The following is a 20569-nucleotide window of genomic DNA, read 5'->3' on the forward strand; positions in this document are numbered from 1 at the left end:
ATTTTTTTTGCATTGTACTTTTACCTCAACCTTTTATTATTTTTTGCTATCTTCATATTTTTCACCTAACACACTGGGCATAAATTCCGCAATTTAATTTCTAATTTTGGGGGCGTAAAGTCGTACTTTTTCGTCCGGTATAAAAAAAATCAAAATTCCGTGATGGTGCGTAGATGAATGATGAATTTATTGCCAAAGTTAAATAATAGTGAAGAGGGCGGTATCAATCTAAAATCCGATTAAGACTGCAGCTCCCACTCCTTGATTGGCGGTACACTTCGCTCAGGTCTATGGATGTACCCAATAAATACAAATATTTTAATCTTTTAACAATAGTGGTGCAAGGTGTCCCGTCCCTCCTTTACAATTAGGTAATTAATGTAATAGACATACCTAATAAAATTATTTAACTTTGAATCTTTCTTACCTGGTAATTATTCTCTGAAATATAACAATTCCATTGTATTTACTAAAACTCAATTTGATTTCAGTTATTTTATATTCATAAACGGCACTCACGATTCGATTTCTCTTAGCCATTTACTCACTACTATAATCAGAGTCAATTTTTTAAAACAGTTAAAATTTATAATTTTTGTAATAAAGTATTTTCATATATTTTCAATATTTAAACATTTAAAAAATAAATATTAGTTTATTAGCAAAGAGTAACATTTCAGAATGTTTTTAATTAGGGTAGTTAAGCAAACAATAACTAGGCTGGTAAAAATATAGTAAAAATCTAGTAGAGCACTTTTGTATTTCCAAAAAGATTTCGCATTTGGCATTTAGCTATCGTGAATTCGTAGCTAGTTGAATGTTCCGCATTAACTGTGGCGTAGGGGGTCAAAAATTATGAGGGTGGATAAAATTCAGTAAAAAACTGGCAAGCAATTTATACTTTCAGTTACATTGTAAAAATAGATTTTTTATCACCTTAAATATTAACCCAACAGAATTATTGACTTCTCATAAGGAGTAGTTGAGGGGTGAATAATTACTAGTGTGGTAATAAATTCATAAAAACCTAGCAGAGCACTGTAGTATATCATAAATATTAGTTTTGAAATTCTACTAGTTTTAACCGTAAGCCAGCAAAATCGCTCCCCTTAAGGGTGGTTTGGCGGTGAAAAATTATTAGAGTGGTAATAAATTAGTGAAAAAATATGCCATAGGCAAAAAGTTTTTTTTGTGAATTTTGCTAGCTTGAACCTCAAGCCAGCAGAATTGCTCCCATTAAGGGTGGTTTCGTGGTGGAAAATTATTAGGGTGGTAATAAATTAGCGAAAAATTAGTGAAAAAATATGCCATAGGCAAAAAGTTTTTTTGTGAATTTTGCTAGCTTGAACCTTAAGTCAGCAGAATCGCTCCCCTGAAGGTTGGATTGGTGGTGAAAAATTATTAGGGTGGTAATAAATTAGTGAAAAATAGGTGAAAAAATATTACGTAGGTTAAATTGGATTCCGCTCATTTGTCCCCGCTAGATTAAGGGTCCTCAAATTTTGGTGCAACGCGATGCAAAAAATTATACATTCACACTGTATTTTCGTTCTTTGACTGGAATATTTGATGTCGACTGAAGCCGTACTTTGAAGCTTGTCAATTTACGTATTGGTGGCTTACATTTTTATTTTATTGATTTTTATTACTAACTATTGCCGCAGATTTGTCACCATTATTAATACGATTGTAAATGACAACTAGTGCAAAACTTTCTTATTTGAAATAAACCATTTTGAGAATGGGTGAATACGATCTTATAACTGTGGCGAATAAGTTTACTTTGATATTAGTTCCGATGTTCCTTTTAGTCACCTTTATTATTTTACTTTATTATTATAATTGGTTTCAAATGAGTGTAGAGTAATAAATCATGAAGTGTCATAAAATTTGCCTGAATTTCGGTGTCGTCATGGGCGTAGGCAAATGGACGGATGTCAACTTTTGGATGAATGACTGGAATTGGACAGTCCACGATTTTTAAATTATTGCGAGAAAGAAAGATATCAGGCCAGTTAAGTCCATGCAAGAGAAAATCAGGAAGACCAATAAAAATCTTAGGTGAAGACACCAAACGTGACATTCGAAGAAAAGTTCATTCGTTTTATTTTAAAAAGGAAATACCCACCCTTGACAAAATACTAATGGAGATAAGCCAAGATAACGATATTCCTTTGATATCCAGAAAACTTTTATGGAAAACTTTAAAAAGTATGAATTTTTCCTGGGAAAAGCACAATCGAAAGGCACTATTACTGAAAAGTGATGAAATCATTTGCTGGAGACGAAAATATTTGAGAACTATAAAACAGTACCGCAGAGAGCACAAGAAAATTTTTTATCTTGATGAGACGTGGATAAACGAAGGTTATATAGTCCAAAAAATGTGGCAAGATAAAAATGTAACAAGTGCTCGCCAAGCTTTCATAGAAGGCCTTTCGACGGGTATTAAAGTGCCTTCGGGAAAAGGGAAGAGGCTTATAATTGCTCACATTGGAAGCGAAGAAGGATTTTTAAAAGAAGGTTTGTTAAGCTTTGAGTCGTGTCGGACGGGAGATTATCACGAGGACATGAATTCGGATGTCTTCGAAGACTACTTCGGGGAAATGTTAAAATTTCTTCCAGCTGATTCGGTCGTGGTTATGGATAATGCAAGCTACCATTCAAGGCGCATAGAGAAGGTACCAACTTCAGCTTGGAGAAAGCAAGAAATTATTAACTGGCTGTCAAATAAAGGTATTCAGTTTGAGACGAATTCAATAAAGAAGGAACTACTAGCCGTAGTAAAACAACATAAATCTCGCTTCATAAAATATGCCGTAGAAGATGTAGCAGAAAAGTATAAAGTAACTGTGCTACGCCTACCGCCATATCATTGCGAATTAAATCCCATAGAACTTATATGGGCACAAGTTAAAGGATATGTTGCAAGGCACAATACCACATTTAAAATGAAAGATGTCAAGGTATTGTTTGATCAAGCCATTATGGAAATCACATCAGAAAACTGGCAAAAAGCAATCCAGCATGTTTTAAAAGAGGAAGATAAAATGTGGGAACTGGACAACTTGGTCGATCAGGTGGTTGACCCTATAATTATAACACCAGGGGATGAGGACAGTTCTTCGGATGAAGACTATAGTGATGTAGAATTGTAATAACGTATCCAGTAAAGTTTTTGTAGTTTTTGTGAATAAATTGATTTAAACTCCCCACAAGTGTTTCAATATGTAAAGTTCATTCGTGTGTGTTTGTGAGTATTTCCCGATTTCGGTTCGTATATATTTTATTGTTACATTTTATATTTTTTTAATAACACTGTTCTGCTGTATTACATTTTTATTTCCTTTAATATGATTTTTAAGAATGCATATTCTTTTGTCAATTAACCCACTAGCGCGCCTCTGGCTCAGTGTTTATCTGTCGATAACAATGGACTAATCCCTTAAAACAGGGTGATACCTACCTGCTCTTTATGAAACGACAGAATTTTGCAATGCGGACGGAATTTATTGACGGATTATTGACGGATTACCCTGTAGCGCTTTTGAATACTTCATGAGATTTTATTACTCTACACTCATTAGAAATAGATATTTACGTAATTCTTAAACATTCCAAAATATGAGTCATTTGAGTCTTCGTTCCATTTAAAAATTTGTAGCAGTTTGCAACCCGCAGTAAAATTGCAAAAATTATTTTCGCATAATAATTGGCCCCCCTCGATATAAAATCGACCGATTTTTGGATTTTAGTTGGGACTCCGTGTATAAAACTACAATTTGCAAAAAATTTTTGACTTCCAAATTGCATAAATTTTAAATTTGTGCTTCATCATTAATTCAGTCAAATAAATTCTAAAATCTATTAAAAAAGATAATTGCAGTTAAAGCAGCCTTAAAAAATATTAGATTTTATGTTTTTGAAGTTGATTTATTTTCGAAATAGAAAAAAAAATTAAAAATGTATCTATCTGCGAAATTAATATTTAGTTAAATAAACTGTAGTAATTAATACTGTTACTTTTACATAACACAATTCGTCTAATTCCCTTTTGAAGATGTGTTAAAAAAATCGACAAAAATACACACTTTGCTCATGCAATTTTTTAGTCTCATGTTAAACTCTTCCAGTAAAGCTTCTTCGAGATTTTCTTCTTCATCACTTACTATTCTAGATTTCTTTACAGTCTCCGCCATCTGTAACAAAACATAAAACGTTACTTGAGTGTAAGAAATAAAAAAAGTCAATAAATAAAGTCGTAAATCGTGTTAGTTACACCATTTATAACCCAATAACGGCTGTACCGATTTTAATTTTTTTTGCATTCGTGTCACATACGAATAGCAGAATAATTATTCAAATATAGTAAAAGTTCACGACAAAAAATATCTATCTTGATGTTAGAGGTATTTTTTTATGAGTTGGTAATGCTCCAACAACTGTCAATATAAGTTTCAATGTAGGAAGCAAGGCGAAGGTGGGTTTTTTGAATATATATATTTCGTATAGCCCAGAGGACAGAAAACGATATTATTAAATCGTTTATGTTCATGGCCACCAAAGCAGGTAGCACCTCTGTACGCTAACCACTGCAGTGGTCAAGTTTTAGGAGACATTCGTGGGACTTTCCCAGTTTGAATTTGTATCAGCCCAAGTCTCTGATGAGGCTGAGGGATAGGCCGAAATTATATATATATATATATATATATATATATATATATATATATATATATATATATATATATATATATATATATATATATAGATATATATATATATATATATATATATATATATATATATATATCTACACACTAAAATACCATAAAATGATAAAACTTTATACTACAATGGTTACACCTACTCTATTATATGAATATGAACTGGGGAATGAGTCGAAGAAAGTAAAGGTACGCGCGCACTTGACTTAATACATATATTGTTATTGAAATAAATATTGTTATAAAAAAAATAATAAATAAAAAAATATTATTGTTAGTTAATTGTGCAAAGAAGGGGTGCATAAATATGTAAAAAGCGAAAAAAGGAAAGTGAATTTGCTACTTTATTTACTGATTTAATCGATAATCGAGATAAATTTTATCAATACTTCACAATGAGATACAAAAAATATCAAGAACTCTTATCTACTGTAAAAACTGGCCTCACAAAACAAAGTAAAACATTTAAGAAAACTCTATTCTGCCAGAATACATAATAGTAATAATAATATTCTTAATAATTACGAGTATTATCAATTTGTCTTCTTCCATTTTATTTTTCGGTTCCTTCTGACGCTACAGCCCAAGTCTAGCCCAGGTCTCCGCCACCATCCGCCTCCAAGCATCCCTTTCCTTAGCTGCTCCCCGCCAGTTATGCACCCTGAATATCTCCTCAGCATATTGGCCGACATCCCCCCATAGTTCTAGTAAGCGTTCTGCTATGTGTTATATATCTTATTATCCATTTTTATAAGGTGACCTGCCCAGCGCAATCTTTGTATTTTTGCATAATTTGTAGAAGGTTTCTTTGTAATATTGATAAACTCGCAGTTGAACCTTTTTCTCCACATACCATGGTCACAAATAGGTCCCAATATCCTTTTCAATATTTTTCCTTCAAAAGTATTAATGAAATTTATTTTTTTTTGTTTGATCAATTTATCAGTTAATTAAACTTTAAAAATAATATCAATTTTTCTTCTTACATTTTATTTTCCGGTTTGCCCCGTGCGGTAGTGACTAGGTCACCAGGCAACGCACCGCTACACACTAATCGCGAACATATTCCATTTAGAGTTTTCGGTGTGGATCTGTGTCGACCTGTTACGTTTCCTTAAGGTAGACACAGATTCATTTAAATACACAAAGACATTACATTGCCGATCGTCGTGGTGCGTTACGTCACCGGCCGGTTCGGTCAAGTGCGCGGATACCTTAACTCTAGAATCAAAGCTAGCCAAATTAGATTTCTCAGAAAAGTGAAATTCATTACAAGACTTAATAGAGAAAGACAACATCTGAATATCTATTAGATCAAAGAGAAAATAAAATAATACAGAACAAAATAAAAATATCATAAAAAAAGAACGGAAGTGTAAGACGCCATTTTAAAATGTAGATCGAAGTTTCACGCTGGAAAAGGCAACAAATTCCTAATCCCTGGAATGAAAAAGAAGGGAAAGAAGTTTTACTAATATTTGTTGACACCCTCCGTATCATTTATTAATTCTTTCTATGGTTTTTAATATAAATAACCTCAAATCTTTTGTAGCTAAATCTTGTTTAGTCACACCGAAGTATCCAACTTTACAATAAATTTAGCTCCATGTGTCTCTAATATTTCTTTACACCCACCTCTACCGTTCAACAACTCTTTCAATAAACATCTTGAAAGTACGCACGCTTTTAATAGCTAAAAATAGCCATGAGACCGTTAATATAAAACGAGAATGAAACGATTTGGAGAAAAATAAATAAAAACCGAAATAAGACAAAAACAAGACGTTGTTGGTAGGATGTAGATCATTTATTCAGTAGGAGCCATTTCCCGAGTGATGTGTGCTCTTCGGATGTAATCATCATAATGACCCAAGACAAGAAAAAGAACAGAGTAGCAAATCTCGCCAATAGTCGGTTAATGCACCGAGCAATTTCATATTTGATTATATGGTTTATTACTTATATACACATACAATGTTGCTAGCGAAAAGAGGGTTTCAAATAATGCAATGAACAACCGTATACAGCCTATTTCAGTATTTTTGATGTATAAGTTATCGCAGCATTTACGAAATAACATGTATTGTCTTTTTTATTCGTGTTATCGTGTTATATTGCTCAAACTGATTTTCAAAGGATCTGCTATTCACTTTTTCACCAATGAGAAAGATTTTTATTTAAGCAGTTCAACAAATTGAGCACAAGTTGTCAACATTGTTCACTTATTATTCGTGTCGAACTGAGTTTTAATTTATCTGCAACTCGTTCCTACATAAATAAGAGATAATAACGGCAGTTATTTTCTTTTTCGTTTCCATAAAATTGAGTATAAATTGTCCACGTATTGTCCATTGTCCTCTTATTACACTTCCCATTATTGTTATAACTGATATTGTAGAAAAACAATTTCAAATTTTATACGGACTGAGCTAAATTTAATTGTTTAAGATTAATTCACATTCACGGAAAAACAAATCAATACGTGACTTTTGTTTTAATTACTAAGGTTGGTTCACTGGATCTTTGCATATATATGACATTACTCACGAATTATTTTATTAATATTACTTAAATAGTGTCTTCTACTTACAGAACTAAAACCATAAAATCGCAAAAATAGAATACATTAAACAAAAACGGCAATATGATGAAGAACTATAATTGATACTGTGATTTAAACTGAAAATATCAAAATAACATGTTTTTTCTTTATAACTAGTTTTCATATTGTTTAAATTTTTAACTCGTTTTGGCATTTTGAAGTTTTACATTTTCTTTGTCAAAAAGAATATATAATAACGTTTTGACATGCTTTTTAAAAGCATTCATTTTTTTTTCGAATCCTGAGAAAACTAACAAATAATATTTTTGAAAAATTTAGACACAGAATGAAAGATTATATTATTACTAAGGGCCGAAAGTCCCTTAGAATAAACAAAAAGTTTTTTTGAATGAGATATTTGAAATTATAAATCACACTAAATTTTCTCTTCTTTTTCACCCCTGTAACTTATTAAAATAAACATTATAGAAGTTTTCAGTGACTTTCGGCCCTCAGTAATAATGTATTCTTTCATTCTGCGTTTAAATTTTCCAAAAATATTTATCAGTTTTCTCAGGATTCGAAAAAAATGAATGCATTTAAAAAGCAATGGCCCGAAATTTTGAGGCCTACGCTCTTAATTCATTTAAACTGAATAGTGGCGTAAGTGAAAAAGATCGATGGAACGAGTATAAAATATTACAACTTTTAAAACTTATAGAGAAACCCAACGGAGTTGGTATCGAAGACCCTTCTCATGGGTTGGCAACCCCTGGGAGTCTTGCTTTGCCTTAATGTAAATCCAAATATGTATTAATTAACAAAGTTAACATCATTTAAACGGTTTTTACTTACATATTTAGAGGCTTCATTCATGTATACCTGGTAACTGCACTGATGATGTACTTATTAGCCCAAAAACGTTCTGTGATGTAACCCGAAAGGGCAATTTTAGAATATATATACCTTTTATAAAGGATTTTTTAAATAAAAGTTTTTTAATTTTAATATCGTGTATTTCCATTCCGGGCATCGACGCAAGCCTGGACTCGAGCTCTAATACTGCTAACAAGTCAATCAATCATTTCCTGTAGCAGATTCCTCGATTTTTCTCTACAGACAATTGTAAGTTAATGTTGGCTTCTAGAAGGATTCATTTGGGCATGAACAGCTCTGGATAGCACATCCCATGGATGTTCAATGGGGTTCATGTCTGGAGATATCGCCAACCACTACTGTGGCATGAATTTTTTGCTTTGAACATTTAAATATATAAAAAGAATTTATTTGATAGGCCTCTGGCTGATAGGTAACAGCGATCTAAAGTTGTTTACTTAAACGCCCCTTGGTGATATGTGTTCAGCGACCTGAAGTTTCTTTACTCAAGTGTTTTTTGCAATAAGTTCCCACAAAAATTTGAAAACACAGCGCTTTAAGGTCCAATATGGTAAAACTGGTACGGATAGATACAAGTTTGACATAACGGGGAGAGTTAACGGTGAGAGAAGAAAAATTGAGGTTCTGGGAACGTGAACATCGTTTTCGTGAGAGAGAGTTTGGAAAACCGACAGTTTTGCTTAATTCCATGAGTTTTGGTGAGAAGTTGATTTAAGCTCAAAATGCCATGTGGCAATTTTTGTAATATGAGTTAATCACCGGTTTGTTGCTGTATATTATGTCCAAAGGATTTGATAACAGCGTCCATTAGGGCTAAGTAAGCCGACATGGTAGTGAAACGAGTAGCTTTGTTAAATTTTTCTAAATAAATATTCATCATTAATACAATAAGATTTGCTCTCATGTCAATTTAAAAAGTTTATAAATATAACTTGCTATGTATCAGCTAATTGTCATATTTTAGTTTTCTTTTAAATAACATTAACGTTTGATAATTCATTAATAATTTAGAAAAGTTGAGTAGTTTCATTTCGACATATCACAGTTAGTACATCATTTCTGCCATTTGGTACATAACCATAGTTTTATGTCTATTTTGTTAAAAGGTTCACTCTAAGGTTTGTCGATAGATTTAAATATTTTTATTTGTAATAATTGTTTATGTGAAATAAAAATAAAAATGTAATTTTTTTCTTTAAACTAGTAAAATTATTTCTTTTAAAAAGAAAAACAAACCTTTCTTTCTAACTAGCAAGAGGATTTTTTTAAACGGCATCCTAATTTTACATAGTTTAGGAATCTTCTTGTTAAGTGTTGCCCAGGACATCTCTGGAAGTATTTTTGATTTCTTTTTCTCGATTAGCTAGTTTCTCGCAGTCCTCCCCAAAAAAAGGAATATATTTCGCAAATATTTCAATTTTTTTGCTTATCCTATCCCCAATCCCAGTGATTGTTCAGTCCTCCCTTTTAGCCCCCAATGAGCAAATTAAATATTATTACAGTTACACTGCAAACAGCGAATATCTTCTGTCTCAAGATAGTCATTAACAGCTTGAGTCCTATGTGGGCGGGCGTTATCATCCATACACACAAAATTTTCACCCAGTGCTCCTCGCCATAATCTCACACGAGATGCTAAAACCCTTGTGATATACCTTTGTCCTGTTAGAACTTCGTCAATAACCAAATTCCGTAGGTCCACCTGCCATAATACCTGCCCACAATATAATACTACCAGCAACGAAAGGAAGTATGCGACGGGCATGTGTTAGTTGTGCAGCTCTTGTTGGCTCTCGCCAAACACGAAGTCTCCGGCTATCACTATTTAAACAGATTTTGGTCTCGTCTAAAAAAAATGACAAAATTCCAATGTGAGCTGTGAGTGTTCTTAAGCCCACTGGAGGCGGTACAAAATATGTCTAGGTTGTAGCTGAAGAACTCTTATTGGTCGATGACTCCTCAAACCTGACCCTAAAATTCTTTTTCTCATTGTAGCCAACGATACTCTGACTGCTGTAGCATGCCTGAAGTCTCTTTAAAGGGCTGGTACAGACATAGAAGAATTTCTTCCAATGGAAATTCTGATATATCTATTCTCTTGCTCACGAACCGCTGTGAATGGCCTTCTTCAAGTAAAGCGATAATTTCTTGCACGCTTCAACTCAGAAATTAAATTACGATTCATTATAAATCACGTTTTTACAAATTTCACCAGAATTTTTTTTTTCTGTTCACTACACCTTGGCAAAACCAGATCAATTACATGGGTATTTAAATAAAATAAAAAATCAAAAAAGGTGTACTTTATAAATAAAAAAGGCCTATTAAATATGTGATAAGGATACGCATAAAAGTGTAAAAATTGCGAATACGAGGGGTGATGCATAACTTTTGAAACCATATTTATTATGTAGAATTTGTTTCTTTTTATTTCATCTTTGTTACTCCTTTATTAAAATTATATATAATTAATAAGACCAAATGTTTTTATAAATGACGCTTAAATTATTACTGTCAGATCTCTTATTAATACAATTTGGTTTTTTTATCCACTCCATTTCTTTAAATTCTCTTTTACATTAATGTAATGTAACTTCTTTGATATGTCATCTCGGAGAGCGCTCCTTTAACAAGTCAATGCCTTTTTTGTAGAACGATTTGGCTTTGATCTCGGAGTGAACCTCAGTTCTCGCAACATATCCTTATTTGATTAACTTTTTTCTAAGGAGATTTCTATGACTTTTTCAAAACTTATAGAACCAGTAGTAACCGTGGAAAAGAAAGCAGAAATTTTGACTGAGGAATATCAGAGATTGGACTAACCTCTGTGTTCAAAAGATATTTCACGTTGCAGAAGATAGGAAAGCGTTTAAAGAAGTGATTGCCAACTTTCTTTAGAAGAGGACACAGTAAGAAGAAGAAGTAATCGTGGAGGACCAGATGTCCATTGGGTGCAGAATCAAAGTACAAGTCATGTACTTTTGTCTTCTTTGCCATAGACTTGTGACGCGGTGAATTGTTTTGGCGAAAGAGGTTTTTTGCTTAATTAAGGCTTAATTGCCCTATTCAAATAGGAACTTTTCAGGTATACACCTGAGACCACAGGCTAAACAAGAGTCTATATACAGTAAACCGGCTCTTTTATAGAGCTTGTGTAATGACAATTGGAGGTAGATGACGTAGATTGAACAAGTACATACGATTATTTGCACATAATCATAAAAGCATATATACATACTTGGCATATTCCATTGATTCAAAATAGTTATATTCAGTAAAAGGAAACGTTTCTAACCTACACCTACACGAATTATATTATTTATTTTGGATTTATTTTAACTGAGCTATAATTTAAGGCAAACAAGATAAATATTTATATTCTGTTTACACGAGAATTTATAGTATTGTTGCAATTCCAGCTTTAAGTCATGTTTCACGAATATTACTGTACTAAGACGCAGTGCTGAACTAAGCCGAAAATATCCAGACAACAAAAATTAGTTTCAATGATTAATGATATAATGGAAAACTTATAGCTAACAGTGAGCTGAAGATAATCTTTAGATAAAAATATCAGGAGTGAAGGTGATGAGAGAGTGAATGAAGAAAGATTTTAGACTGGCATGGAAATATTCTGAACTACAGGCATTTAATTCAGATCAAAGACTCTTGACTTAACTGGTTTTATGAGTCACGCATTGGATGTTATAAACCATACCCTCAAATTCTTTAGCCAGGATAGTTCTCTTTTCCGACGTAGCTCTGAAATCTTTCCTGTAAAATGAATATCCTAAATATTTTATTGAGAATGAACCACAACTACGAACTTCATAATTTGAGTTCCAAAAAGGAACAAAAAAATAACTTATCTTCAAAACAAACAATTTTTACATGATTTAGATATTGAAACGAAGCTTCTATACTGGCGTTGTATTACTTGTTTTTCCCTACAGTTAAGTCTGAGGCAAGCATCACGGAAGTAGTGCCACAAGATGACGTCGTTACAGGTAGCGTCATAGAATAGCGGTTCTTGACATGGATTCACTGCTCTCAATCAATAGGACTTTTTCCTCGCCATGTTCTTTGTACAGACAGATTTGACAATGAAGTATAATATATATTATACGTCATACGTACGGAGGGCTGTAGGTCTCTATTGTCATACGTCCTTGTTTTATTAAAAAAGAAATATCTTCTTCCTTCTTGTATGTAGGCTTTAAAGAAATATCTTCTTCTTCAATATTGTTTCCTAAATTGTTTAAATTGTAGCACCATCTTTTCTTGGTCTGTCAATTCTTCTTCGTCCATTTGGTGACTTATCTCGTGCTATTCGTACTATCCTATCCTCACGCCAAAAAAACGACTTATCACCAAAGGACTTTCAAAGTTAATGTTTGGGCAGGAATTGTGAATAACAATCTAATATGCCCAGTATTTGGAGTATTTGGAAGAAGTGAATATTGCAATAAGGCAAAATATGTGGTTTCTACAAGATGGCGCTCCACCGCATTACAGTAATGAAGTCCGGGAATACCTTTGTAGGCAGAATCATGGTCGGTGGATTGGAAGGGGTCGTGACGCACCTATTTCTTGGCCATCCAGAAGTCCAGGTCTTAACCCCATGGACTTTTGCTTTTGGGGTGTTATGAAAGAGAAAGTGTTTTCTGTAACAATAGAGGACGAACAACAATTGAGGTTTAGAATAATTGAAGCGGCAAATCAATTTCGTCGGAAAAATATAATTTTTCAGCGCATTCAGTTTTTAAAACGATCTTCTTCACGTGCCATCTCCGCGACGGAGGTTGGCAATCATCATGGCTATTCTGATCTTAGATGCTGCTGCTCTGAATAGTTCAATTGATGTGCATCCGTACCATTCCCTCAAGTTACGCAACCATGAGATTCTTCTTCTTCCTACACTTCTCTTGCCCTGGATTTTCCCTTGTATAATCAATTGAAGTAGGTTGTATCTCTCATTACGCATAACATGCCCCAGGTATTGCAGCTTTCGTGTCTTGATGGTTTCCAATACTTCCATTCTTTTGTTGATTCTTCTCATGACTTCGTTGTTTGTTACATGCTCGGTCCAGGATATCTTCAGGATTCTTCTATACACCCACATTTCAAATGCTTCCAACTTTTTAGCAGTCGACGCGTTAAGTGTCCATGCTTCTATCCCATAAAGCAGAGTCGAGAAAATATAGCATCTTGCCAGCCTAACTCTCAAGTCCAATTTTGGTTCTCTTGCACAAAGTACCTTTCTCATTTTATTGAAGTTTGTACGTGCTTTCTCTATTCGAACTTTGATTTCTTTGGAGTAATCGTTTGTGTGATTAATTATTGTGTCAAGATAGTGGTAGTTTTCAACTTGTTCTAAAGCACTACCGTTAATTGTCAGGCTTTCACCATTATTTTGGGTTTTTGATATCCTCATAAATTTGGTTTTCTTGGTGTTTATTGATAATCCATATTCCTCTCCATACTCAACTATCTTGTTCATTAGCTTTTGGAGGTCTCGGAGGTTGTCTGTTATTATGATAGTATCGTATTAAAACGATACCGAATGTGTATTGAAGAAAATGGGGGTCGTTTTGAACATTTATTGTAATATCATATTTATAGGTTATAGACATTTTTTGTACTTGTTAATTCATTTAAGCCATTTATTTAGTTGCACGTAATTTTTTAAAGGTTAATGAAAAGGGCTGTAACTCAATAAAAACTGTTTTTTGAAAAAAGTGATGAGGCAAAATTTTTTTAAAAATAATTTGTTAAACTATGATGCCACAAAATTCATTTGATTTAAACGTACTCAAAAGTTTGGGGGGTTTAGGGCTGCACACCCCCCTTAAAATTATTCTGTGCGCTTAGATTTTGTTGTTTCTTTTTTATGAAAAATTCTTTCAGAACAAGGAAATAACGTGTCCATTTTTATTACAAAATGTCAAGTAGTTTAGGAGATAATGCAAAAAAACAATTTTTATTTTGTAACTTCAAAGGACTGTAACTTTTTTTGTGTACACTTTCGTACTAAGGTAAGTTGGATTCGATCAAATTATTTTTGTCCCTGGAATGCGTGATTTAATTTATGACATACCTTTTTGAAACACCCTGTATATATAGTTCGAAACTTAATTGCTAGACTTCGTACTAAACCGTAAAGAAACTGGTTAATAAATGGGTGTGATAAAATATCACGCGACTCTCGTTTAAGAATATAATAAGGAATTTATCAAATTGGCTTGCTCAAACAAGAGCTAAATCCGACCCTTAAGCTACTACATTTTCACACACATACACCAACCAACAATGAAATTAATAATCGCTCGGTATGTTGAACTAAGGCCAAGATTCCCCATGGTATACGTATTTCACTCTTTCTCATACATATTCAGAGAGTCAGTGTGCCGTGAATCATGTTCCACAATTTATGATATACGATTTACTTCTCACTTTTATGATGCAAACATTCGATGATGGATTTGTTTCAGTGGTAAGGACGTTAATGCGGTAAAACGTTACATAGTTGACCAAAAAAGTAAATAATTAGATTGTAAAGGATTTTATATAGGAATATTGTAAATTAGAAAGAAAAATAAGTGCTAAGGAATTGAGGGTTAAATAAGTTGTTAAAAACTGATTATTTACTACTACATATACGAGCCCCTTCCCATATCATTTGGTAAGTCGATTACCATAAACAAATTTATTACACTCTGCGTGTTTTTATAAGTTCCCAAATTAATTAATATGGCATTTTTATTAATATTTATTAAAAACATTACCCTTATGGTTTTTTAATTTATTTTCAACAATAAAAAAAAATCACTAAACCCTGGCTATGCATTCACTTATGTCAACATACGTTGATTTTTTCATAATTACGTTAAATCCAGAGGTAGCTATGGAAAAATGACATCAAAACAGTAATATTGTCAGTTAATGTCAAATGTATTTTGTACTATTATATAGGTTTTTGTCGTTTGCCGTACAATGGGTCTAGGTAAAGTTATCGATGAAAAAATTTGTTCCATCATTATTAGATTTTTTAATTATGAAAAATCCAATTCGAAAATCGCGAATATGTTACAATTGTGACACTATAGTATAAGAAATATAGTTAGAAGATATAAAACTACAGGTTCAGTAAACTACCCTAGAAATCTACGAAAAGTAAAATAACCGAAGCAGATCGAAGGAAATTAAGACACATTATAGTAAAAAATCGACGAGCAAATTATATGGAGTTAAGCGTTTTATGGAGTGACGTTATTGAAAGACCCGTTTATAGATCAACATGTCACCGAGAGGCCCACAAATTAGAATTTGGTACTTACAAAGTAAGTGTTATAATTGAAAATATTAGTTCAAATTGTTTTTATTAACTTTCATTTTATTTTAGGCTAAGGAAAAGCCACTTTTAACATTACTTACAACAAAAGAAAAATAGACTAAGATGGTCAAAAGAGCATAAAGATTGGACTCAGTCGGAATGGGATTCAATGCAATGGAGTGAAGAGTCCCGATTTGAAGTGTGTGTTGGAGACAGTAGAAGTTGCGTCATTCACAGGAAACATGAAGCTTTCCATCCCGATAGAAAAGTTCAAATTTCTGCATCTGTCATGATCTAGGGCAGCATGTCGTCTAAAGGTGTGGGAAAGTTACATTTTGTCGATGGGATTGTAAACACGGACAAATATTTGAATATTTTAGAAGAATCTCGCACACCTACAAAGCCAATGTTGCAGTGGTTTATGTTAAAACTGGGTAATTTTTAGATATGAAATGTTAGATCATCCTTCCTTTGCAGGAGTTGGCTTCCTCCGAATTGTATTTTCCAAAATCTTTTTTGGAAATTTTTGATTGGTCAAAATGTAGATGTTAAATCTGATTAACGTAGAAACGCAAATAAAAGAGTAATACAATTAAAAAAAAAAACAATATAGATACATATTTTTTTAATTAAAAACTCATGTTTTTACTTTTACGCCGATATCTTTAGATATTGTTCTTATAATAATTAACTGTTGCGACCCTTTCACGACGTAATTCTTCCCCCTTGGTGAAAATCGTATCGTCTACACAATTAAGAAGTTCGGGGATCTAATAAACTTCCGACATTAATAAATAAAGTTGCGAAGGGATCGAAGACGGAACGTGAACAATTTAAAATTTGTCAAAGTCAATTAAAAGAAAAAACTTTCCTGGGATTTTTCTAAACGGTAGTTCTCTCAAATGTTTCGTTAACGGACCTATGTAGAAACACTAAGTAAATACAAATAGTTTTGAAACGTTTCAATTGAAAATTACGAATTAGTTTCAAACTAAAACACGAAGAGATTTGGTGATATAATAGAAAAAATGGCTTCCGTACATTCGGAAGACCTCAGAGGAGATGACTTGATGACATCAAAAAATATGCAGGAAATAAATGGTTTCAAATAGCACAGGACAGGAGAGCATGGAGAAATATAAAAATCTTCAAAAATGGACACAAAGTAGATAAAGAAGAGAATCGTGTCGCCTGTTTCCTCTTTTGTTGGTTTTTTCCTCTGTGGATACGCACCAACGATACCTGACCACCAACCTGACGATACCGTCCTTCTGGCGGGAACACCAGAAGAACTGTAACACCTTGCTCAACAACTAAATATACGTTGCAATGATTATGAACTAAAAATAAATTTGAAGAAATCCAAGTTCATGGTATTTACAAAAGCCCAAAACATCAAAGTTAAGAATTAGATAATACCGAAATTAAGCAACTATCTTCGTACAAATACGTACACCCTATTGTATGGGGTTGAAGCCTGGACACTAAAACAATCAATTAAAAACCTGGAAGCATTCGAAATGTGGTGGAATACTTGGGCCAATCATGAGAGGTAAAAATACGAACTCTTAAATAATATAATGCAGGGCAAAATCAAAGGCGGAAGAAGCGTAGGAAGACGTAAACTCTCGCAGCTACGCAATACCCGTGAATGATTTGAATGCAGCTCAATTGAACCATCCAGGCGCGTAACCAACAAAATTCTAATTGCCAGGATGATTTCCAATCTCCGATAAGAGCGGACTTAAAGAAGGATCCTCTGTGGATGTTCGCAATTATGTTGATCCAAATGACTCTATTTAAACCTGTTCTAAATAAGTGCACAGTGGGCTGCTTGGCATAGTGATAATTTGATAATTACTGAGTAGAAAAATAAATAAAAATTCCAAATTAAAGATTTCTTGATGGTTTTTATCAGTTTACTACTTAATACTGATTCTTCAAATATTTGTACAATATTCTTATTCTTCAAAGAGAACAATAAATCTTCTATTTTTTATTCTTGCTTATTCTTCAAATATTTGTAGATCACTTTGCAGAAATACTGACCATTGTTTGTAATAGATATTTTATTTCAGTACTTTTATCGTCCATTAGTTTATCATTCGATTCTGCACTTATATTACATACTAGTAGTAAAAAATTAGTATGACAAACTGTACTCTTATAAGCAGGTACAATTACCTTGACAGTAAGTATTTATTATCCTCTCTCATTACCAAATAAAGTTTAATAGAAACTACTAAGATAAACTTTTATCTACTGTTTTTAGTAAACTTTTTAAACGGTTCTTGGAATTATTTTTATAAATTTTGATTTAAGTATCTGTAACAGAAACAGCCCTCATAATTAAACAAATTTACGTTTTTGAATCACCAATAAATTAAAAAACCAACGTTGTACTAATATATTACCATTTTTCGCATAAAGTAATGTTACTTATCGAAGTAGTCTAATGATATGCAAGCGTTCTACATTTTCCAAGATAATACAGTGACACGGTCTGATAAACGAAAGAATCGTAGCAAAATATTTTGCCTATTTTTCTTGCAACTATAATTTTATCATTTGTGAAGGTGTAATTATGTACTTGAATTGCAGCCCAATATTAATTAAAATCTAGTACTCAAGAGATAAAAATGCACAACAAATTGTCTATTAAAAAATACTTAATTTGTGTAACTTGAATCCGTACTGGAATAGTGATATGAATATTGACCATGATTATATTATAAAGAGAACAACAAAAAATGTTTAGAATAGAAAAGGTTCTTCTTTTCTTCGTTTTCGTCTTTGTTTCAACTTCTTTTTTTACTGAAATCTTTTCATTTTATAATATTTGACGAGGTAATAAAACAAAATAAGAAAAAAGGACCCAATAGGAAACACGGAACTAAAAAAGTTTGCTCTGCAGATGATGCATATGATATCGGACAATGACGACGATCAACAAAGAATGCTACATCATTGGTAGAAAGAAATCCGAAGCTTTCTTGACGAAACTGAATTCAAATATTTGTCTACTGAGCTAATTACAATATAATTATAAAGCAGACAGATTGATGAATTCATCGACGAGGGGAATCTACAATTTGCATTCCACGGCAAATGACGGGAGAGATTTGTTTTCAATTCAGAGCTTCTGCATATATCACTTCATATGTCTGAGAAGACCTAAGAAGATACAAATACGTATAAGCGGATGGCAGAGGCCCTGTATTGAAATCAAATCTCAAGTCTTTCTGCAATGTTACATCAGTTCGATACCAATGTTAAGGAAATTAATGTGAAAATATCGTAAATCATGAAGGTTTAGTAGTATCAAAAGAACTAATAAGGCACACAGTTGAGATCGAACACCAACTGATAGAATAAACAATAACATTTAAACATCTTGAATCAAGAAACAACAATAGTGAGCAAGAAGTGAGAGAACACGTAACAAAAGCAAGCAAAATAGTGAGATGCCTCTAAGAGACAATATGGTGAATCAAGCATTTGAAAGCAAAAATAAAAACGCCCATATCATCACCATGCTGGCTTGCAACCCTTCCTAGTCTCCTTAAGAATTTCTCTCCAGTCGTCCCTATCCATCGCCTTCCTTCGCCAAGCACGTATTCAAATATTTCTTATGTCTTCATCGATGTTATCAAGGACCCTTATTCTGGGTCTTCTTCTTTGACTAATCGGTCTATCAAGGAGCGTTTTTCTAGCTGGGTCATTTTGTTTCGTCCGCATTACATGCCCTATCCACCTCAGATGTCCTATCTTAATATGTTTTACGATATCTGGTTCCTAGCATCGCTCATATACAAATATATAATCAGGCCTGACATGACGTACACCACAGAAACAGGACCTGAAGATAGCATAACACGAAAATACTTGATCTTCCAAAGAAAGGCCAGGAACAGGATTTGTTGCAGCCCTAATATATTTCTTTCTTAAAACTGCTCTGCATATTTCTTTCTCAACAAACATACTGCTTTATTAAATACGCCTCTGTATTGTCATTATCTTTATTATATTTATTTTATCGCAAAAAGGTTGAGTTTTCGTTAAATGTATTTTAAGTTTTTATCCTATCCTATCAAGGAGCGTTTTTCTAGCTGGGTCATTTTGTTTCGTCCGCATTACATGCCCTATCCACCTCAGATGTCCTATCTTAATATGTTTTACGATATCTGGTTCCTAGCATCGCTCATATACAAATATATAATCAGGCCTGACATGACGTACACCACAGAAACAGGACCTGAAGATAGCATAACACGAAAATACTTAATCTTCCAAAGAAAGGCCAGGAACAGGATTTGTTGCAGCCCTAATATATTTCTTTCTTAAAACTGCTCTGCATATTTCTTTCTCAACAAACATACTTCTTTATTAAATACGCCTCTGTAATGTCATTCTCTTTATTATATTTATTTTATCGCAAAAAGGTTGAGTTTTCGTTAAATATATTTTAAGTTTTTACCTCATAATCTCTCAAATGTTTATTACCTCAGACTTTTTTATTTTTAATAAGAAAATATTATTTACATAATATCTCTGGTGCTGATCCGGAACAACTTGAACCGACCCTTCTTCACACCTGCATAAATCACACCCTTTTATTTACACAATACCCAAAGTACTAATTTTAGGGGTCTGTATTCTAGTTCAAGTTTTATTTTATCCTATAAAAAAAATCGAACCACACACCTGTATGTTTTATCATTCTATTTTTACTCAAAGGTTTTTTAAGTAGCCGGTAGTAAAACATTTTACTGCTTTGAATTTACAAAACTATAAGCTATAAAAATATCATAAAAAATCTACCCCCGATTAAAATTACTATAAAAGGCTGATTTCCTCCTACACACAAAGAGAATCACATATTCTCTAGTCCGAAGTCGAATAATGCATATCTCGCACTCCACATACAATTACATATCTCGGCTTAGTGCACATTTCGCTTTCACTATGTATTAAACTTATATACTCGACATAGCAAAGTAGTCATTTAAACTTTTAGCTATTTTCAAGACAAATTGTAAAATAAAAGTGTTTGTTAAAATAACTGTACTCAAA

At 32.9% G+C, this 20569-nt stretch overlaps 1 protein-coding gene across 14 annotated transcripts in view; it reads right to left on the minus strand.

Annotated features, from left to right (window-relative positions):
- The window catches only part of LOC140436668 (uncharacterized), a 411170-nt gene that overhangs the window by 160436 nt on the left and 230165 nt on the right, over positions 1–20569 (minus strand). For all 14 annotated transcript variants that reach the window (XM_072525693.1, XM_072525691.1, XM_072525692.1 and 11 more), the window contains exon 3: positions 4092–4199. In XM_072525693.1, the coding sequence (XP_072381794.1) occupies positions 4092–4199 (108 nt within the window). The remainder of the gene's footprint in view (positions 1–4091; positions 4200–20569) is intronic.

This window comes from Diabrotica undecimpunctata, chromosome 3 (assembly GCF_040954645.1).
Source record: "Diabrotica undecimpunctata isolate CICGRU chromosome 3, icDiaUnde3, whole genome shotgun sequence".
NCBI classification, from domain to species: Eukaryota; Metazoa; Arthropoda; class Insecta; order Coleoptera; family Chrysomelidae; genus Diabrotica; species Diabrotica undecimpunctata.